General features: G+C 36.3%; 2 protein-coding genes across 2 annotated transcripts; one reads left to right on the forward strand and one right to left on the reverse strand.

Annotated features, from left to right (window-relative positions):
• Positions 1 to 2,395: 2,395 nt before the first annotated feature.
• K444DRAFT_662899 (uncharacterized protein) lies at positions 2,396 to 11,934 on the forward strand (the record flags this gene model as incomplete). The annotated part of the gene is made up of 5 exons (XM_024886762.1): positions 2,396 to 2,672; positions 2,724 to 5,809; positions 5,867 to 5,941; positions 6,003 to 10,533; positions 10,581 to 11,934. The coding sequence occupies 5 exons, from the start codon at positions 2,396 to 2,398 to the stop codon at positions 11,864 to 11,866; spliced, it is 9,255 nt and encodes a 3,084-aa protein (XP_024737824.1). The 3' UTR covers positions 11,867 to 11,934.
• A 2,403-nt stretch (positions 11,935 to 14,337) lies between these two features.
• Positions 14,338 to 14,754, reverse strand: K444DRAFT_527311 (uncharacterized protein; the record flags this gene model as incomplete). Its single annotated transcript, XM_024874626.1, has 1 exon — positions 14,338 to 14,754. A coding segment is annotated over one exon (417 nt), but the record flags the coding sequence as incomplete, so codon positions are not given.
• Between the last annotated feature and the right edge of the window lie 8,948 nt (positions 14,755 to 23,702).

Below are 23,702 nucleotides of genomic sequence, written 5' to 3' on the forward strand. Positions count from 1 at the left end.
AAATCGCAGTTTTTTCAGAACCACCTACTATAGGTGGTTCTGAAAAAACTGAGCGTTCGAAGCTCGGCCTTAGGCAACTATATATACCTTAAACCCTACTTTTAGGAGGTTTCCATTATACACTTCCATTTAATTATTAATTATGCCATCCCTTAATGCAACGAGATTGTTCTGGGACAAGTTTAATACTGAATTCGAGCTAATTAAGGCATAATATTTTAATTATTATATAAATATTGCGCTTTTCGTACAATTTTTATTATGAATTCTTTCTTAGTAGGAAAGCTATAATAAAGCAATCAATTAATTAATTACTTTCGCCTTAGGAAAGAAATAATTATTAGGCTCTAATACCCTATAATTATAGGAAGCAATCACTAAAGAAAAGTAAGCCTTGAGATTTAAGATCACCGGAGATTATTCTGAAACTTCCGTAATTGCGATAGTTATCGAGTTATTGCATTTTGCGAAACACTTCTAATTATACAAATACTGACTTTGAATACTGAGTATTAAACGCTAGCAATCAAAAGACGTGCGTCCGTGCGAAACAGGGCCTAAGCCTCGACAGCACATTTCACTTCACTGACTCACTTCACTTCATGGCATTCTAACGATAATATAGATTAACCAAGAAAGACTCACCTTCAACAACCGAGCCGAAATACTTACACACCTACTACCAACAGAGGTCAAGATCTGTTTAGTGGAGCTGGAGTCGCGTGACCGCGCAGAACGTTTTGGAGATTGCAACAGCGGCTTTGTGCGTTGCTTGCAGACGACCACAGAGCTTGCACAACAAAGCAGGAGAAGGGATTGATATTTGCGACAAGGATAGGGTCAGTACTGGTACTTGTCCGTTCTTATTTATGCCAGTCTCTGCTCAAGGCTGTTGCTAATCGCCATCAAGGAGCGCCGATCTTTTTGGAAATCTTTCGTTTATATCAGAGTCTTTCTCACGGCAGCCCTTACGGGGAGAGGCGATTGGATCATTCTGCGTGCCTTTGCCCGAGTCTAGAGCCGGCTGCGGAAAGACTGCAGGATAGCTTGCAGCAGAGATAATATAGCCATAAATGAGTATCAAAATGTACAAGGCAGCATGCCATGACACGTATCTATGCAGCCATTCCAGTCGGTTTGTCGAGGACCATAGCTGATTCTTATCCAGACGAATGGCTGAGGCGAGCCTCATTGACGATTTGATTCATAATTCTCTCACCGCTGTTACCGCATGAGCGTTTCTCTGAAGTTCGTTGGTCCGCGGTGCAACTAAATGTGTAGGGTGAGAGCATTTCTGAGCCGCAAGCCTCACCGAACGGCTGAGAAAAATGTAAAACGACCCCCCCGCCGGGGTATCGATTGGGGGCCGGACTAACCTAAAGTAGAAAGGAACACCAAAAAATCTGGTTTTCCTTTAAGTTTAATTTACTGTATAAAGAATTATTATAATTTAATTGTTTTTTTATATTATAGAAAGCCAGATTATAAGCTAATAGGATATGAAGTTTTTATTATATAATAATTAGTAGATTTAAGAGTATTTGAAGAAGGTAAGGAAAGTCAGAATTTTTAAGGCACTATGAGAGCTTGAAAATTTAGTAATCAAGCGCTTGGAACTAATTTACCTCGTACGCAATAATTGCCTCGCCTGTTCCACGACCTAAATTAGAGCTCTTATATACAAACTTCCTTATACCTATATTAGGAAATCTGATTCGAGACAAGGACTTAAGTAAGTACAAGCAACTAATTAGGTATTATTAAAACTCCAAAATCGATTAATACGTCTAATCGACCTCCGGGGGGGGGCTGTCGTTTTACATTTTCCCGGCGGCTGGGGGATGATCCATCGGCAGCTGAACGACCGCATGGGGCCAATGACTGAACATTAAACGTCGCGAACCGCCTTTCCTCTTCCAATAGGACTTATCGATCACATATCATTTTTGAGTTCACTATACTGATTTCTCTCATTCTTTTGGAACGCCGTACAGCATTACTCTGAGTCGCCTCGTCACTTTCCTCCAATAATTCACGGTTCCAGAGACCTCGCTGCTCCTGATGTCTTCGAGCGAGCCATCAACCATCCGCCATCATGCAATCTCGCCCTTTTATCTTTGCAGATGATGAATCTCCTGCACTCCTCAGCCTCAGATTTCTCGATTCGCCACCTTGCAAGCCATTACACCGCATACCAATTAGGAGTTGTAATATCAGGTCTCTACCGTTGGTAACACGTGATCCGCTCGTCACCACAAAGGTTGCGCTGTTTGAACTGAGAACTGCTTCAACTATATATCAACACATCTTGTTGTCAATCTAATCCTTGGCCCGAAGACATTCTTCTCGGTTGCATATCTAAACACCAACACCAGACAATACATCGAAAAGAAATATGGCGGAAGCTCAAGCCTTGCCTTATATCATCAACCACGTCTTCCTCCCCCCAAAGTTACCTCAGGAAGACGATAGCGGAGTCGACAAGGATTCTGCACTGATACTGGAATGTGAGGCAGCTTTGAAATCGTTTCAAGCTCACCTCCCATCCCACGAGTGTCGAAGATGGGCTGCTTGCACCAGGATGCTGAGGAAGATGCTCGAGCTGAGGGACCCATCTGGAGACATGATACCTGGAAAAGTAGAAGCAACACTGGAATCGATGGCTGATCAAGGTATTTGCAGTAGAGCTCGAGAGAATTTCCACTCACCTAATAATTTACCAGATGTTCTCGCTGTTCATATTCGTGGTCAGAATGCAGGCCTCGTGGTCCGAAAATTGGGGGAGCAATTTTCCTTCGAGTCCTTCGAACTGTCTCCAACGACCCAGGCTGTCATGGCGACGAAAGGGCGGCTCAAGCGTTGTTTCCCCGGCCCAGCCATCGCAATAAGCCAGGAAAGGATGGTGGATTACTTCTTTCGCGAAGCGCTCGCCCAGTTGCTAACGCGTTTGGATGTCGACACACCACAGGAAGCATGGCCAGTGGTATCAAAAGCACAGTCGCAGTCCATCGAGGTTCGAGACACGGTTCATCCAAAATTCGTTATAGAGATGCTTACCGGTATCCTCCGCGGTATTGGACAGTCGTTTGACGTGCTTCGTATTTACAAGCACACACGCGATGATGTCTTGTGGAATAGGGCACTCAAACCTTGGCGTAGGTCCCCCCTCTGGCTGCTGCTTCGCGTTGCACTGCAGACCAGCCTTGCAACGCGCGAAGACGGTGATCATATGTGGTACAAATCATTCATGGTCTTTTTCATGGCTCGCATCCTGCAGCGGTCTTTGCAGGCTTCTCTGCCGAGCGATCTGCTCTTTATAATGGCGGCAAAGATTAGTCGCCGGACACTAAAACTCGCTCTGGGAGATGAACCGTCATGGATGCAGGATATCCACAGCTCGATTGAAGCTTCCCATCGAGAACTGGCTACTAGATGGAGCAGTATAGAGCAGAATCCGGATCCTTTCAGGACACAAGAAGGCTGGAACTCCTCAGCAATGTCTTTCTGTCAAGATACTGGGTTGAGTCTTTTAAAGCTGCGTCCGTATCTGCAGACTATCGCAACCCGTAAGACAGCGCCAGGAGGCCATGACAATTTTACGTCTGGCTGCCGCCAACGCATCAAGCAGTGCAGCTCAAGCTTTCCGGAACTCGACCACTTAGAGGTAGAGGTTGACACACGTCTAGGCCTCGCAGATCTGGAACTGTGGGTGCAAGACTGCCTTGCCGGCTGGCTGGATGTGAATCTGGACTCCCAACATGCCTGCACGCTTCTGGCTGAGTTGATCGAAAAGTACACGAAAGTTGCGGGTTCTACTTATGCAGGCAATCCGGAAGCCCTCTCATTAATGTTACTTACTTCGATGGATCTTTGGGTCGCCCTAGATAAGTGTGCTATTCGTCATTACCCCCTATTGCGCAAATATAACCCAGAGTTTCCGCCATCACTATTCGATCCATTGTTGCTACCCAAGAGGCCTCAAATGGAGCGGCTGAGCAGCGTGGAGCAGTATCTGCGTCAGAGAAGGAATCAGGCGACACCAGGATTTCCCTCCATCTTCCACGGTGTCAACACGACAACAAGTTTTGCTGTTCAATACTTTGAACAGTCCCATCGCCATCAAGTGTTGCGCCAGAGAATTGAGCTTGCAGCCCAGGCAGAACGGGATCGCAAAAGGAGCGAATTAGGGAAAATGCGTCAGAAATATCAAGAGCTCATGCGGGATTCTAATGCCAGGACTTGCGATTATGAGAGACATTGGGAGCGACACCGTCAAGTGTCTCGACACAGCCCCAATTGCCAAAAATGCCAGTTGAAGTCGACTGCCAACAGTCTCCAGATCACCGTTCACGAGTGGCCACTTCCACTGGGAGAATTGGCGGTGAAGACAGCTGTGTTCGAGCTCGAAGTGCCAACGCCGATAGCCAAATGGCGAGATGCAACGTACGGTCTCCTTGTCGATATTTTCTCACCAGCTCAACCCCGCTCCCAGCGAAGCAGCAAGGAGAAAGTATACTGCATGAATGACTTTAATGGCTTAAAGAAATACTTCAAATCTCAACCTGCAAGACTCCAGCTGGCATCCACAGCGAAGCCGTTCATTGTGGCGCATTACGGCAGCAAGTCTGTGCCCCAGGCCACAGAAGAGAGTATTTGTGTGAATAATGGTCTGGTTTATTCGATGTATGATTCGAAGTCGAGACAGTGGACGAAAGATCTGCTTGGTCGATGCGATGTCCAGAGAATTTGTACGTTCCAGCTCCCGCCTGGACCGTATCGGAAGCTGCAGTTCGCACTAGATGGGACAACACACACATCTAATGAAGTTCTTGCTAAGCAGTCTGAGTGTCCGAGGTCGCTAAATCTTCATGAGTTCTACGCTTTTGCAACTTTGCGATCTGGGAATCGGCTTCAATGGCGCAATATGGCGCGTGAGCTTGTCCCTCGTGTCCTTACCTTTAGCTCTGAAGAGACGTACATGTTGGTAGTTCAGGCGGCCTGGCAGGTTGGCCCGTCTGGAGGAGGGCAGCCTTGTCGAGAGTCGCACATAGATTTGGAAGAAGAAGAATTCGGAATGTCACTCCTATTGGTGCTGGAGGAAGCCCTTGGGGCCGTCGAAGGGAATTGGCAAGGCGCGGGAGCAGTTCGCACTTTCATCGCTCTCGCAGCTCGACTGCTCTCCCTGTCCCCATTTGGAAAGGTCCACAATCGGTGCTTCCTCCTCCTGAGGCGAGCACGTGAAGTGACATTGCGGTGGACTCGAGAAGTGGGTCGGCTCCTTCATGGGAGTGAAGACGCAGAGGAATCAAAGACCCTAAATATCCGAGTTCTCGAAATGGCCTTGACTTGCCATGGCACTTTCAATGTCGATCGATGTCACGTCTCGGAAATGTTGAGTTCAGTCGAGGACATCGCAGCCATTACCGAATGCTCTATCACTGTGCACGATCGTTGCCCCGCCGTGACAGAAAACCTGCCACAAGCTGTAAAAACTCTGCTGCAAGGGTTCATGAGGCTCTCTCAGCTCTTAGAACCAGCTCTCCGGGAAAGAATTCTGACAGATCGGCGAAGCATCGATCCCACGGTGCATCAACTCTGGGCGGGATATCGTCCAGGGAGTCTTTGGACAGCCTTGAAAAGCCCAAGCCAAAGGTGGCTAGTGACTCGAACAACTAGTGAAGGAGGCTACTCTCCGGTAAGTGTACACTACAACACCTTGGATGGAAGCCTGCTGGTCAAAGGCATACCTCTCGCGAGGCTCCCTCGGCCTTATGAGTTCCATACAACCTACTGTCGACTTTTCGGCGAGGTATGATATTTGCACTTGCAATTGCATGCCGTAGAGCTTACCTTTATAACCCAATAGAAAGTTCTAGATGTCGTCCCATCCACGATGAGTGGAATGGATTTCGAGACGCGGAATGAGCTTTGCGGTCAGCAGGTACTTCGGAATCCCTTCCATCCCTGGCGTCCTAGAAGCAGAGGTACTGATTTCATTTTAGGTTCACTTTGCAATGTACGGTTCAGAGCTCATTATCCGGACTCGAAGACAAGAGCAAGTCTGTGAGGTGCTTCCCTTGCACTCGTTGCAGGGTGATTTCCCGCGGGCTCTCGTGCAAGACTACGCACATTGGTTTGAAGTAAGCACCGGATCGGTTGAGTGGCGCCCGTTGACGCGTATGTGGATACATTCGCCAGACAATTGGCAGATGCGGGCTGATAATCACGGGATGTTCGTTCTGAGCCACGGCACAAAAGCACTTGTAGACCTTCGCAGTCCCACGGCCAAAAGCATCTCACGCGTCCTAAGCCCGCTGGAACATGCAACCCATATCCATATAATCCTGAACCACGAAACGGGAGCGCTAGAGGTACAGTTACCGCGATTAAAGCTTGACTTTCATCTAAAGGGTTGCGGAAGCTTGCTTGAGTCGAAGCAATTCCGGGGAACGGTGGTGGACGAACGGCAGTCTTTTGGTACATTGACGGGGCTGGTGAACAAGCTTGTTTTGCGTGAGATTGAAAGGCCTTCTCGGTCCGTTATTATCCCACACGGCAAGGTCTCCTTCCTGCCAGATGGCTATCACGTCCGGGTTATGATTGATACAGCTGCTGCCATTCACGTCAAGTATCACTCCTACTCCATTGATAGTCAACTCGGACGACTCGTCGACAACGGTAGCCTTCAGAGCAGACTCTTCCGGTTATATCTCCACGCAACAACGGCACACTGTCTGATCGATCAGCTCACTGGGAGGACAGGCACCGAGGAAGCGCTCGATGGTCTCGCAGGCGCAGCCACTCGATCTTTTGTCAAGCTCGAACCTGCGGATGTTGAGCTTCTGGAAATGCTTACGCGGTTAACTCCGCGGCGTCAGTACTACCCAGATTATCTGCGGGTGATGCAGCAAGTGGAGTGGGAGAAGCTGTCTCCCCTCTCTCAGCATTGCGCTTTCTATCAACAAGTGAGATCAGTCTTGAATCAAGCCAAGTTGTTTCATGTCTTCCAGGAACAACCCGCACAGCTGCTTATTTCGGATACAAGCGGCGAGCAAGACCTGCTTGAAAGGGCTGCTATTCGCGATTCTTCGTTCCAAGTGCATGGCTTCGGTGCAGAGTCTTATACGACGGACTACGACATCGTCTACGCCTCCCGAGATCAGGTCCTTGATAGCACCCGAGAACTTCAAACTTGTCGCACTGCGAAGCTTGTCGATGACTGGTCTACGAACCTCGTGGTCCACTCGCAATTACTCTCCGAGGTAGAATCGTGGGGTGAACCGATCCGTGGCCCTGGATATGAAGATGACTTAACAGTGGGCTTCGACCTCAAATGGCTCGATGCTCCAGCCGAATTTCTTCCCGACCACTTGTGCACCCTCCAGCACATATTCTCCCGGAGCGTGGTTAAATGGGACAAGTACAAGATTATGATCTTGCTGTCAACTTTATCGTACTCAAGACACGCAAAGCAGGAACTTGTTCAGACCCTCCTGGCCTTTGCGACCACCCCTAGACTTCGCGCTCTACAGCCACCTAGCTATGCAGTGTTTCAGCTTTCGGAGGGCTACAGGCCAGTGCGAGAAACATTAGTTAGCGTGGCAGAAGGACACGTCCGGCAATTTTACGAATGCCCTGAGTGCAACTTGCCAAGACTTCCTGATGAGGATTACTACCTGGCCGATGAGCGCCGAAGGGATCAACATTGCATAGCGAAGGAGGAGCAGATCAGAATGTTTGTGAATGATCTTATATTGCAGTGGCCTGAAGCCGATATCTCTACTCCTTCAGACGTCAATCACAGCACATACATCTCGGTGGACGCGGCAACTAGAAGTGCGCGTACCTGCTTCCAGAGCTGGCACCGGAATGCCCACTTCAAAGAATACATCGAGCAGGCACAAATTACCCTGAGCGCGTTACCTACTTGGCATAAAAACCTGGAGGGGTATTCCTTTTCCTTGCCTTTTAATGGGTACATTTCTAGGCGAGCACATGTTACTTTCGACGACCTCACAAGAAATCCTGCTCCGGGTCTCCCTCCTGCCGATAAAGGGGCCTTTGATACATGGATTTTCTGTGACGACAAAGGAAATGCCGATCATAGCAAACTCAAACAGCTACTGGCTCGTGTTTCTTCTCGATGCTCCTCTGGCCATGAAGAGCGATACGCCGGAGATCTGCTCAAGAGTTTTGAAGCGTTGGGTGAAGAGACATCCGTGGAGCTGAAACCACCAGCGGGGTTATCTAGGCGGTTGAGATCATATTTGAAGCAAGCTCAGCGCCATGTAGATGACGTCTATGGGACGATTTGTAGCCATTTGCAGACTGGCAGTTGGAATACCGTCAGGGAGGCACGCATGCTGCCACGCGTATCCAAAACCTCGATCCTCTCACACTTGGCAAGCGACAAGGTAGACGCTCTCCCACCACTCTGGAAAATGTCAATTGTACAGTACGGACTCGCAATTACAACCCTTCAACGTGCAGAGCGTCTTCTTGCGTCTGCTGGTAACATGGCTGAGCTCTTAGGCGAACTCAAGAATCCTGGCCATCGAGACTGGGATCCGCTGGACTTCCCTCAATGGCTCCTTCTGGAAATCGAAAACAACATCTTGATACGTCAGGACCAAGCTCAGATTTCGCGAGAAATGATGTCGCCATCTTCGGGATCGAATTCTGTCATGCAGCTAAATATGGGGTTGGGGAAGTCGTCTGTTATCGTTCCCATAGCTGCCGCAGCTCTCGCAGACAAGACACAGCTTGTTAGGATTGTCGTTCTCAAACCCCTGGCAATGCAGATGTTCCAGTTATTGAGGAAGAAGCTTGGTGGCCTGCTGAACCGGCGCGTCTTCTACATGCCAATCTCGCGGTCTCTGAACTTGGATATACCCCAAGCGCTTCAGATCCGTGATTTGCTCGAAGAGTGCATGCGTGCCGGTGGCATAATTCTCGTACAGCCAGAACATATCCTCTCCTTCGAGCTGATGGGTTTCGAACGACTCCTGTCTGGCAACTCAGAACTGGGCAACATCTTGATTCGGACACAAGAGTGGCTCCGAGAACATTCGCGTGACATCCTCGACGAGAGCGACGAGATCCTAAGTGTGCGATTCGAGCTGATCTACACAATGGGAATGCAACGCGCTATTGAGTTCAGTCCAGATCGTTGGGCCATCATCCAGTACGTCCTAAGGCTCTTAGGCCGCTGTGCGCACCAGGTACTTGACTTGTTCCCCCATGGCTTGGAAGTGATCCTCGCACAGCCTGGGAGCTTCCCCAGAGTCCGAATCCTCGAGGCCCGAGCCGGTGATGTACTACTAAGAATGGTGGCGCGTCAGGTATGTGATAATGGCGTCCCTGGTCTGCCTGTATGGAGCCTTCCCCGGAGCATTCGAAGTGCTTTATTCGAATTTCTCATCGACCCGACGTGGAGCGCAACTGCCACACAATCGCTACAGAAATTCGCAGCAGGTTCGGAGCCAGTGGAGAAAGGCCTCCTTCTTTTGAAGGGCCTATTCGCTATAGGGGTCCTCAAGTTTTGCCTGGCGCAAAAACGGTGGCGCGTCCACTATGGTCTTGATCCTTCGCGGACAATGCTTGCAGTTCCATATCATGCAAAGGATAGTCCAGCACCACGAGCCGAGTTCAGTCACCCTGATGCTACTATTGTTCTGACTTGCCTATCGTACTATTACGGTGGTCTCTCAGACCAACAGATACATGCTAGTTTTGAAGCGCTACTACAGTCCGACCACGCCGCAGAAGAATACGCATATTGGGTGCAAGATGCTCCACAGCTTCCGATGGCATTTAGGCAATTACCTGGGATTAACCTCAGCAATACGGGGCAGTGCTGCCGAGAAGTGTTTCCGCCATTACGATTCGCCATAAGGGTCGTCAATTTCTACATGTCAAACATTGTTTTCCCGACAGAGATGAAGGAGTTTCCTCACAAGCTGTCGTCATCCGGCTGGGACATCGCGCGAGAAAAGGGACATCCCACTACGGGCTTTAGCGGAACGAATGACAGTAGATATATCTTGCCATTATCCATTAGCCAGTGTGATCTACCGCCGCAGCTCTCGACAAACGCCGCAGTACTGGATTGCCTACTAAGGCGTGAGAATTCTGTCGTAGATATCTGTCAGGCTTCTGGCACAGGAGCTCTCGACGCCGAAGTGCTGGTAAGGATGGCTTCGACATTAGATCCTCCGGTCCGCGTCATCCTCGATGTTGGGGCGCAGGTGCTAGAGCTCCAGAACGAGGAGATGGCTCGTATATGGCTCTCAAGCGTGCCCGATTCCGGAGCGCAGGCAGCAATATTCTTTAATGTCCGTAACGATATTTGCGTCTTGAGCCGTGATGGAACGTCGGAGCCGTTACAGGTATCGCCCTTCTCAAAGCAACTGGACCAATGCCTGGTTTACCTTGACGAAGCCCACACGAGAGGGACAGACCTCAGAATGCCGGAGAACTATCGAGCCATCGTGACGCTGGGCCCTGGTCTTACCAAGGACCGACTCGTGCAAGGTAACTCCAGATAGCAGAATTCCTCGTTTCACGCTGATTGTTGATAGCTTGTATGCGGATGCGAAAACTCGGGAAGGGGCAGTCTGTCGTATTTTGCAGCTCGATGGAGGTTCACCGGCAGATCCTTGAATCCAGTGGCAGAAGCCACGGCATAATTGAGGTAGCCGATGTATTGCAATGGTGCATCGCAGGCACCTGCTCCCACGCGAGGAAAAGCATCGCGTTATGGGCAACACAGGGGTTGCGACACCAGCGCCGCCATGCAGCATGCTCACTGCCATTGGTAAACGCAGAGGGGCGGGTTTCGGGATACCTAGCTAAATACCTGCTTGAGAGAGAGGCGCAAAGTCTTCAAGAGAGATACGGGAATGGGGGGCCACAGCATGAGGAGCAGATCCTATTGCATAACGTGATGGAGGAACCACTCATGGGACGTAAGCAACAACTGGCGGACATCCGAGTCAAGTGCCGAGAATTTGATATTGCATCGTTCAATACGGCAGCTCTGCATGAGGAACAGGAGCGAGAGCTCTCTCCAGAGAACGAACGGGAGCAGCAGGTTGAGCTCCCAGCAGCGTTAACACCTCGGATACACTACGTCCATCCTGATGTCCGGCTCTTTATTAGACATGGTGTCTTTGAGCGGTCTTCGGACGCTTTTCGACCGGCTTTTGATACTCTTCGCAACACCACTGCACTCAACTACTACGAATCAACATGGCCAGAAGATTTAGTTGTCACAACAGACTTCGCCCAAACAGTTCAAGCTTCGGATGAACAACTCCTAGATTCTTATTTAAGGCCGGTTCATTGGATGGTAAGCTGCAAAAGCGGAGATACGATCAATTATGTGGTGCTGAGCCCGCTCGAGGCTCACGAACTCCTGCCCTGTATTCGCAAGCACCAGCACGTGATCTTGCACGTGTATTCCCCACGCCTCAATGTTTCTGCGCGGACGTTGGAGGACCTCTCCTTTTGCGCTATTCCGGCCATCCCCGAATCCTGGTCAGCCCCCCATATCGTTAGACAGCTCAATCTATTCGCCGGTCAGCTGTACATTAGAAATTATGATGAGTATGTATTACTGTGTGGCTTCTTGGGACTCTGCTCTGAACCCCCGGATGATCATATTAAGGTCGCACGAGATGGGTTCATCAGCCCACAGGACAGAGCCCTGTCGAACTCTGTCATGCTCCGAGAGTGTCCATTCACAACCAGCCCGGTAGCCTTTTTGAGGATGATCATGGCCTTAAGGAGAAAAGGGCAGAGTTTTGTGATGTCTCACTTTGGTATGATTCTCAATGGCGAATTGATCGCGAGGGAGCAATTTTAGGGTGACTCTCATCGGATGACCTTCCGTTGTGGCTTGTTTTTATCCATCCGGAACTCTTTGCTCATCACAATCAATATCAAATATGATTATGTTCTCAATTAACCTTTCGACAATGCTCCTATACACCTGCTATTATGGTGAGTCACTTTCTCGACTGCATTACCATCTGCGGGTTGTATCTCGTCACCACAAATCTATATTTGCGTTCTTCTGCAAGAATTCCTGGCACTCTTTTGAGCCGGAGTTCCAACTCGCGATTATCCATGACTGGTGCAATTTTGAGACCAGTACACAAGTCTGCAGTAATTGTATATTCGAGCTGGACAATTGAGCTGTATCTCTTTCTCCAGCAATTCTGGATGACTTCGCCAAGAATCATGTTATGTGTGGATGGAAATTCAAATGTCACGACACCACAAGTAGAAGAAATCTCTGAATATTTTCGGGCTCAACTTGCAATAGCACCCCTAGCTGTATTGCGTTGAAGATCTGGGTCTTCCAGAGATCGACGGGCGATCGTCACGTCAGCAAACACCTTTCACTCGAGGGAAGCAAGATTTTGAAGGAAAGAAAGTAACGAATATGTATATTCGCGCCATAGGCAATTAGATACAAGTTCAAGTTTTGCTGCCCAGTGTGGGAAATGAGTAGAGTAGAGTAGAGTAGTGGGGCCTACTCATATTCTACTCAAATAAATTTCTCACTACTCATACTCTACTCAATACTCTACTCAACTACTCTAGAATATTCTAGAGTAGTTGAGTAGTATGCACGTGATACTCCACGTGATGTTACACGTGACACACTAGCCTAATTAGGTAAGGCTCCGGGGTAGCCCGAGTCTAGCGCTACTGCACTGCCCAATTAAGTAGTGGCAAGGCTTAGTAAGCAAGCTAGAACCTTAATATATTCATAGGCTTCCTTAGCTATTAAGGGCAAACTCTTCTCTCAAGGTACTCTTATTATTTAAATTATATAATAGACTTAATAAGAGTACTATTAAGATAATATCTTACTTAAAAAGCTGGGGGTTATTTAAAGACGAATTAGAAGAAGTAAAAGGAGAAGAAAAAAAGCAGGAAAAGAAAGATTTCGAGGAGGGAAATCTGGTTTTTATAAAAGAAAAGTGGTATTTAAGTAGCCTTATATAAGCTCTAGCTAAAATTATATAGTGCTACTTAATATGTACCTTATTTATTTATTAATAATTAAATAAATATCGATTTATTATATTTACGTGACTTGCACGTGACTACTCTTGAGTTACTCTAGAGTAGTACTCTACTCTACTCTACTCAAGTACCATATTACGCTACTCAAACTCTACTCTACTCTACTCAAGACTACTCTAGAGTAGCTTGAGTAGCTTGAGTAGTTTTTGCCCACACTGTTGCTGCCTCATACCTTATATTGAGCACCATTTTCAAATCCCGGCTGCCCACCGAATCCGAGTCTCAGTTATTTTGGTACTGCCCCTATTAAGATTTTCCCGGGCCTCCTTAAGAGTATCTTGTCGCGTAATCGGTACATATCTTTGCGTAATATTAGTTTCCGCCGGCAAATGATCTTAACAAGTATTATCTGTCTTTCCTACTTGTTTTTTTATGCTTGTTATCTTACCCGTACTTTAGCAAAATTTTATAGCGGGATTTGGTGGGGTAACTTTTGGTTTTCCGCCCGGAGTGATCACGTAAAAGTAAATCCTTTACTATCCCCCCCCTTGAATACTTATAGTGGGTCCAATATTCGCCACCATCTCCACACCCACATCACTCCACTAAAGACACGCAATTGAGTCTTCACCGCTTTCCAGTTCAATTGAAGCTATTCCCACTTTCTTCTCTACTTTATAGTCTATACCTTAGTACTTTGTAGGCCCACCATGAGCTTCCTTTACAGCCTTATAGCGTCTCCACCAGCTATTATATAACCCCTGGATATACTTGTCTGGTACTGTGTCCCACGCATCTTGTATAATCTTGCAAAGTTAATCCAAGTGGATCTTATCCGGCTAGTAGCGTACTTCCCAATAGTGCTCCTCTATTCAATTATTTATCCAATTCCATATATGCTCAATAAGATTCAAGTCCGGTAAGTATCAAGGAGCTTGAATTATAGAAATATGGCAAAGGAGCAAGTTTAGTTTTATCTCGCAAGCAATAAGAAGAAGCATTATCTTGCCAAAACCTATACCGGCTAAGTGAGTGGTCACAAAAGAACTGCTCTATTATTAAGAGGATTTTGTAATTATATTATATGGAATTAATCGAGCCCCACTTCTTCTCCTAAAAGAGAAAGGGCCCCTTCTTCCCATTAACTATACTTCCCCAGAATATCCATGCAGAAAGCTTGGAGTACTTGTGCCTTATATACTCAGGAAATAAGCGATCGTTTCTATCCTTTAAGCAGGTAATATATGAGCTCGTATAAGCTTCACCAAATGCCTATACCTTATCCGTAAAGCAGACCTGCTATACGCATGAGTATGGCCATATACTTCCGTTCTCTACTAAGTCTAGCCTCTCCTGGCAGACTTTAGGATCATCTGAGAACCCCTTCTTTCGTAATATACGGCAACAGTAATTAATACTGTTTATAGCTATGCGAATAGCCTGCTTATCCCCTAATTGGGGAAGGAAGTGTGGGATCTTTGAGTATGCCACATAATAATAATAATAAGAAGAAAGTAACCATTTCTTAAGCTCTATTTTCTCAGGAGTATAAAGCTTTGCGTGTTTCTCTGCTCTCGTTTTTTGTGAAGTAAGGCAATAGTGCTTTATATAGTAGATTTGGTTATCAGTAATATCCGGAGTCTCCTTTATTTGAGGCAGTAATATCTTGAAAAGGAGAGCTATTTGGATTTGGAGACGCTTATTATATATATAATCGGTTCTTCGCTAATCGGACAAGGTATTACTCCCTTGAGAGAACTCTTGAGAGGAATCTGCTTGAGAGTCGGAAATAAAGAGAGGAGATAGTATAGACTCAAGAGAGTCTGGAAGAAGGTCACATAAGTCCCAAGACTAAGTACTAGGCTATAATTCGTGAATTTGAGGCCTAGGGCCATTGCGAAAGTCCCATAACTATATAGTCTTTTGCAAATCAGGGGGAGAGAGAGGAAGAGAGCGAAGCTATATAGATAGTGGAGTATCTACGTTATAGAGGTTACTATAATAAGGTAGTATTATAGTAAAGCGTGAATCTTGTAAATCCATTAAAAAATTGAGGATATACCTTAAAGCAAGTAAAGTATAGCCAGTAAAAGCTATATATTCTGCCATATTTATAATATAGCTATGCAGGCAAGCTAGAAGCTTCTCCGCACTCTGATTGGCTAGAAATAGGGTGAGAGGTAGTATGAGTAAAGCATGAGAGTGTGGCGAATATTGGACCCACTATAAGTATTCAAGGGGGGGAATAGTATTATTTCGCTGCTTGGTGCCTGAGGAATGAGGTAATAAAAATTTTGCAAAGTTGGCGCATTACTAAGCTCGGTTAGCCCTTTTAAGCCCGATCTTCTTATTATAAATTAGTACTTTACTTTAAATAACTAAATACAATACCTTATTACTTTTTATTTTATAATAATTAATAGCTCTTAAAAAGGCAATAAAAGAAATTTAAAAGCTTTAAGCTAAATATTAAGTTACAAATGCCCTAAATACTTGAAATAAGTCTAATATAACTAATATTTATAAATTTTTACTAAATTCAAAGATTCTTATATAATATAAAAGAAATACTAATTAATTTAGTAATAAAAAGAAATTATATAAACTTATAGCTATAAATAAAGAGTTTTATATACTAGTTTTATTTTATAATAATATAACTTTTTATTTAATATTTATAAAACTTTTTTATATATTAAATACATAAGTTAATACTAATAATTCTAAATATAACCTCGAATTATATTATAATAAAAGTAATAATAAAAGTAAAAGAAAAAGTAATATAAATACTTTTTTATTCTTTAATTTCTTAAAATATAATAAAGAATAATTTTATAAGAATTCTAATATTATAATATTTTTATAAAATAATATTTAATATAAAAACTCTTATTAAATTAAAGTTATTAGCTTCTTAAAAAATAATATATTTAAATTTATTTTTAAATCTTAAATACTAAAAGAAATATATATCTTTAATTCTAGATTTATTAATAAAATTAAGAATAAAGATATTAAAAAAAGCTAAAAGAAAATCAAACTCGTTATTTAAGCTTATAATAATAAAGAAAAGTATATTATATTAATATAATTACTAATTATTTAATATATTAACTAAAGAATTATTCTTAATATTATTATTATAATAATAGAAATAATAGAATTATATTTATAAGAAATCTTATAAGCTTATATTTAATTAATAATTTTATTTAATTATAATTTTTATATTAACTTATACTTTTTATCTTTTTTATAATAAGTAATTCTTTAATATTATTAGCCTTTAAACTAATAATACTTTATTTATTAAAAATAATAATTTTACTAAAATAAAGTAATTAAAGCTTTAAAAAGCTAAGTTTTTAACTAAGAAATATAAATACTCTACTTTTAATTATAATCTTAATTTAAATAAAAGTATTATTTATATAAAAGCTATTAGAATTACTTTTATATAAAAATACTAATATAAAAACTTTAGAATTATATTAGTTAAAAATATTATATATTAGAGCCTTTTTATTAAAAACTAATATATATTATATTCGTTTATTAACTAGAGGCTTTATATAATTTATTAATTATTATTTAAGTTATTATATTATTAGAAACTAATATAAAAGTATTTAATAAATATATTTAAAAATAAATTAAAAATATTATTAAAGAATTACATTTTATAAAACTAAAGAAAAAGTCTTTATAAATACTTTATTTATAAATAAAAAGATTTCTTTTTTTAAATTAAATATATTTTAGTTTTAATAAATAATATTAAATATATTAATATTATTTACTAGTTCTTTACTAAATATAAGGAAGTTACTAGAAGTATTTTAGTTTTAAAATTATTAAATATAGCTTATAACTTTAATATAAGTACATTAATTAAATCTATAATTAATAAAATACTAGAAATAAATTTATTATTAATTATTTATATAAATTCGAAATCGCTATATAAATGCCTTATTAAATTAAGTATTATTTAAAAGAAATACCTAATAATTAATATAATATACTTTTACTAAATATATAAATAATAAAAGATTATAATAGTTAAGTAAATTAAGGGAAACTTGAATTCTATTAATTTTATAATAAAATTAAAGCTATTAAATATTTTTAAGTATTTAATTAATATAAATATAATATAATTAAATATAAAGAAATAAATTAAATATATTTAATAAAAAGAAATAAAAATATATAAAGTATTTAGGAAGTTTGAAACTAGGCCGAATTAGGAAATTAGTATATAATTAGATAAAAACATTATTTTTAATAATTTTAAAAAGGTTCTAATATTAATATAATTATAATTATAGTTATAACTAATATTTTAAGAATTATATAATTTTATATTATATATATAACTCAATTAATAAACTAGTTCTAATTAGATATAATAAATTTAGAAAAAGTATATTAATATTATAATATTAATTATTTTACTAAATAAATATAACTAGTATTTTATAATTATATAATAAACTAATAATAAAAGAAATACTTAATAATTGATATAATATATTTTTATTAAATATATAAATAATAAGAAATTATAAAAGTTAAATAAATTAAAAAAAACTCGAATTTTATTAATTATTAGTTTACTAGTAATATATAATATATAATATATAATATAATATAATATATAATATTTAGTATATAAAGTTAATAAAGTAGTTAATATTTTAAAGTAAAAATTATAGAATTATAGTATTAATATATAATTTCTAAATCTATTAAATCTAATAAAAACTAATTTACTAGTTGAGTTATATATATAATATAAGGTTATATAATATATAATAAAATAGCTATAGCTATTTAGATATTAATTCTATAATAAAATTAATATTCTTAAATACTTTTAAATATTTAATTAATATAAAAGAAATATAAAGAAATATATTAAATATTTAAGAGATTTAAAACTTGGCCAAATTAGAAAATTAATATATAATTAAAAAAAGATATTATTTTTAGTATTTTTAAAGAAATTCTAATATTAATATAATTATAATTATAACTATTATTTTAAAAGTTATATAATTTTATATTATATATATAATTAAATTAGTAAACTAGTTCTAATTAAGCTTAGTAAATTTAGAAAAAATATACTAATAGAAATAAAATAATAAATAAAAATATAAAGATTTAAATTTTTAATATTTTAAGAATTTAAGAATTTAAAACTAAAGAAAAAAGAAATAAGATATAATAAATAAATAAATATAACTAAAATTATTAAAATATTAAGCTTAATTTAAATTTTAGCTTAAAATTTTAGCTAAAATCAAATTTATATTAATTAAATAATACTAGTTATTATATTATTTTCTTTTTTTAAAAGCTTAATTTGAGTATTAATAAATAAATAAAAAAAGCTAAAGTAAATATAAAAAAAATAAAAAAATAAAAAAAAAGATTTTTAGTTTTGTTTTATTTTCTAATAATTTACTTTATTTAATCTAGCTTTAATAAGGGTATTAGTATAGCTATAATTATTTATAGTTATATAATATAATTATATAATATAGAAGTAATTAGAAGTAATAGGATATAAATAATAAGTAATAATTATATAATCTTATTATTAGTATAGCTATTCTTTTGGGAGTTACGTATATAGTTATGGGATACGGGATATAGGATATAAGTAATAGGATATAAGTAATAAGATATAAAATATAAGATATAATTATATAACCTTATATCTTATTAATAACTCGACTAGTAGACTAGATCCCTTTAGGCTTAGCAGATTTAGGAATTATATATTAATACTATAATACTATAATTCCTATTTCTAAATAATAATAATTTTACTAATTATATATAAATAGCATTTCACGACTTATATAATAGTATTATATATTATTAGTAAATTAATATTAATTAGTTTATATATATAGATTAGAGAATAGAATCTTTTGAGCTAAAGAAGTATCCGGTAGCCTATAGCAAAATTGAACTAGTTTATATTAAAGGAAGGAATTACCTATTAACTTTATAAAGTATTTAATAGCCTAAGAAAGAAAATAGCTAGCTCTTACTAAGGACTAATAATTACTCTATTAAAGAGGGGAATTACTTATTAACTTTATAAAGTATCCGGTGGCCTAAAGAAGAAAACTCTAATTCTTATTAATTAATAAGCGGTTAGTTATTTGGCTATTTATTTATTTAATTATTTATTATTCTTTAAAACTAACTTTTTTTAGCCTTAAAATTACTTTCTTAGAACTTATCTTTTCTATTTATATAATACTTATATTTATAAGATACTTTTTCCGGAATATATATTCTATATATATTCTTAAAGCTCTTTAATTACTACTTTAATTTTATTATTAAATTAAGTTCTTTAAACTTTAGACCCTTCCGGAATTATAATATTTTACTTCCTAAATTTCTTATTATAAACGAAATATTTAAAGGCAAAATATTTATTTTAATACCTATAATATTTCTAGATATCTGGGATATCTAGTATCTAAACCAGGTATCTAGATATCTTTATTACTAAACCCTTTCTATAAACTTACTATAAACTACCTTACTTTTAAACCTCTCTTATTATAAATTATATATATATTAAAAAGGGCTTAATTCTAGGGATTTAGTATAATAGAACTATAAGATAAATATATATAAATAAAGAAATAGAAAGGCAGTATTAACCTAATTACCTATAGTAATAAGAAAGTCCTAGATTACCTTAATACTAGATTATTTTAATATAAAGTAAAGAAGTTAACTAATAATAATCTCTGGGAATTATTTAAAAAGAATTTTGGTAATTTTAATCTTAAAGTATTTAATTATCTAGATTAATATATACTATATAAATTATAAGCTATTTTATAATATAGTAATATTTATATTAAATAAAATAATAAGGAACTTACTATTATATAGTCCTTAGTTAATATTATTTAGGAAAAAAAGTAATATATTTAAACTATAGCTAATATTATTACTATTAGACTAGACCTTAATACGGGCCTTATTACTTTATTATATATATTTCTTAATAATAATATTATAAGAAATTAATAAACTAAACCAATTATTACTTATATTTCTTTATTACTTATAATTACTTTTACTAGTACTAGACTATAGAGAGCTAGTAGTAACGGATTTTTACTACTTTTATTATTTCTATTATCTTTAAATAGCTTTTTAGCTAGCTTTCTTACTATAAAGCTAATTAGAGAAATAGTAAAGATATATACTAAAATATAGAAATATAATAGAACTAATAGTAATTTCAATTAAAAACTCGCTATCTTTCTTAATATTTACTAATATATAGAGCTTTTATAAAAGATATTAGTAAGAGCTTTTCTTATTATATTAAAAGAACTAATATAAGATTATTTTTATAATAACTAGCTCTTTTAATATATATATAAAAGGCCTATATAAATATTTATAGCTTCTTTAAAAGCCCTGGTTTCTAATATTAAAACTTAGATAAGTAAAATACTATTATAATAGTAACTATAATAGCTTAATATCCTAAAAAGATAATATTTAAGCTTATCTAATTACTAATTAATAACCTATATAAATTATAATATAAACTAGTACTTATCCTATAAAATACCGAATTCCTATATAATAAGATTATTATTTTCTATTAAGGTATACTATTATACTAATATATAGTCTTAAATTCTTTTTTAATCTCGGCTAACTTATTAATAAGCTTTAATTATTTATTATTACTTATAAGAAGAAATAATAGATTAATACCGAGATTCTTTTTACTAATTAATAATACTATTCTTAAAACCCTCTAAACTACTATTTATCCGGAAATTATTAATATAAATCTAGCTATAATTTCGGAACCCGTAATAACTACTTTAAGCCCTATAATTATAATAATTATATTCTAAAGTCGTATTTTATATATAAGAAACCCGAATACTACTTATAAAAGTATATATTAGAGAAATAAGAAACTAAGAAGGCTTGATTTAAAAATAAAAATATTTACTAATTTAGATCCTAAAATACTTGTAACTTTAATAAATATTTTAGTAATACTTATATATAATATATTACCGAATTTAAAGAAGAAAAGAATAATAAAAGTAATAAGAATAAACTAATAAATAATGCTTTTAAAGCCTTATTAGTAAAAACAAATAAAAGAAAGAAATATTATTTTAATTCCTATTTTATTTCTATTAAAAGCTTCCTACTTTTACTATTCCTATAACTAATACTCTTATAAATAATCTTATTTCCCTTTCCCTTATATACTAGATAATAAGTAAAAACCATATCTTAAAGCCTATTAAATAAATAAAAGATACCTAGATATTTATAATTAATAATATATTAAAATATAATACTTATTACTTTTATAGAATTATAATTAATATTAGAGCCTCTAGATTCTTAATTACTAGTTCTAACTAATTCCAAGCTTTATAGTAAACTAATAATAGTATCTAACTTAATAAAACTACTAAAAGTCAAGTTAATATCTAATTTAGTATTAGATCTATATTTTTTATTAGATCTATAATAGTAAGAATACTAATTAGATAAGTATAATTTTATATTATATTTATAAAAACTCTATTTCTATTTAGCTTAGCTAATATAAATAAGCTAGGAGTTTACTTTAATAATCTTACTAATTATCTTATTATTTCTAATAAATACTTTATATCTATAATATAATATTTTAGATATTTTTTCTTATTTTTTCTTATTATTCTATAAAGCTTTATTTCCGAATTCTTTACTTATAATTCCTGCTTTTTTATAGAGGTCGAATTATAATATTTATATTACTATTTTAGTTATTTATTTATTAGTAAGCTTTAAAATATACTAGAATAAATAGGCTATAATATTAATATAAAAGCCTTTAAGTATCTTATAAAGTACTATAAATAATACCAGAAATTCGAATAATTATTAGAATAATTTAAGTTTAATTTAAAAAATAATATTAGCTTTAACTACTTTATTATTATTAATATTTTCTATATTTCTAGTAAGTCTATATTTTATATTATTAATAAAGGTATTAGATATTAAGCTAGCTAATAGCTTTAAAATATTAGTATATTATATACTTGAAATACCCTAAAATAGTATTAGATTAATATCTATTTAGGTTCTCCTAATTAAATTATAATAGATACCGGAAAGTAGTTTACTAGTAAGAAGTTTACTTAGCTTATAAATACTATAGAAACCAAGGTTAAAATCGTTCCTATAAAAGCTTATAGTTCTATTAGAATTATAAAATACTACTATAGCCTAATTTAATATACTTACCTTATTATTATAGCCGAAATTAATAGAATTAATAAGAATACTATATTTTAAATAGCTTTTAAGGCTATTAATAATTTTGTTAAACCTAATAATATTATTTTAATCTTCTTAGTTTATAGTACTTTATCCCAAATAACTAAATATAATATCTTATTATTAATTATATTATAGTAATTAGTAATACTTAAGAAAATAATAATAGAAATTTAGAAGCTTTAAGCTAGATACTAGAATATAAATACCCTAAATACCCGAAATAGTTCTAGTATTACTAATATTTATAAACTTCTCTTAAATTCGAATATTCTTATATAATATAAAGGAAATACTAGTTAACTTAGTAATTGAGATAAGTTATATAAGCTAGTAGCTATTAACGGAAAGAACTATATACTAGCTTTACTATATAGTAATATTACCTTTTGCTTAATCTCCGTAAAGCTCTTTTATATAGGGGATATTAAGATTATTACTAATAGCCCCGAATCTAAACCTGTTCCCGAATTTTATAATAAGACTAAAGGTAATATAGGTATAATTTCTCTTACTATTCTCGCTATTTTACTAAAATATAATAAAGAATACTTTTATAAAAACCCGGATTTTATAATATTCCTATAAGATAATAACCTATATAAGGATTTCCGTTAAATTAAAGTTACTAGTCTCCTAGAAAAGAATATATTTGAGGTTATTTCCAGATTTTAGGTACTAAAAAAAGTATATATCTTTAACTCCCGGTTTATTAATAAGATTAAGAATAAGAATATAAAGAAAGAGTTTAAAAAGTCGAAACTAGTTATCTAGGCTTATAATAATAATAAAAAATATATAGTATTAATATAATTACTTATTATTTAATATATTAGCTAGAGAATTATTCTTAATATTACTATTATAATAATAAATACTATAAAGCTATATTTATATAATATCTCGCAAGCTTATATCTAATTAATAATCTTACTTAACTATAATTTTTATATTAACTTATCTTATAAGCTTACTAAAAAGCTAAATCTAAATAATAATTCGGTTCTAAAAGTTATAAAACTACTATATAATATACTAAAAGCTAGAAACTACTAGTTTAAGACTTATTATTCCTATTATATTAATGAGCTTTCTATAAAATAATTAACTTATAATTCTTGCCTTTTCTATAATAAGTAATTCTTCGGAATTATTAGCCTTTAAACTAATAATACCCTATTTATTAGAAATAATAATTTTATAAAAACAAAATAACTAAAGCTTTAAAAGGCTAAGTTTTTGGTTAAAAAATATAAATGCCTTACTATTAACTATAATCTTAAGTTTAATAAAGGTATTATTTA

The sequence above is a fragment of the Hyaloscypha bicolor genome, assembly GCF_002865645.1.
Source record: "Hyaloscypha bicolor E unplaced genomic scaffold K444scaffold_57, whole genome shotgun sequence".
NCBI lineage: Eukaryota > Fungi > Ascomycota > Leotiomycetes > Helotiales > Hyaloscyphaceae > Hyaloscypha > Hyaloscypha bicolor.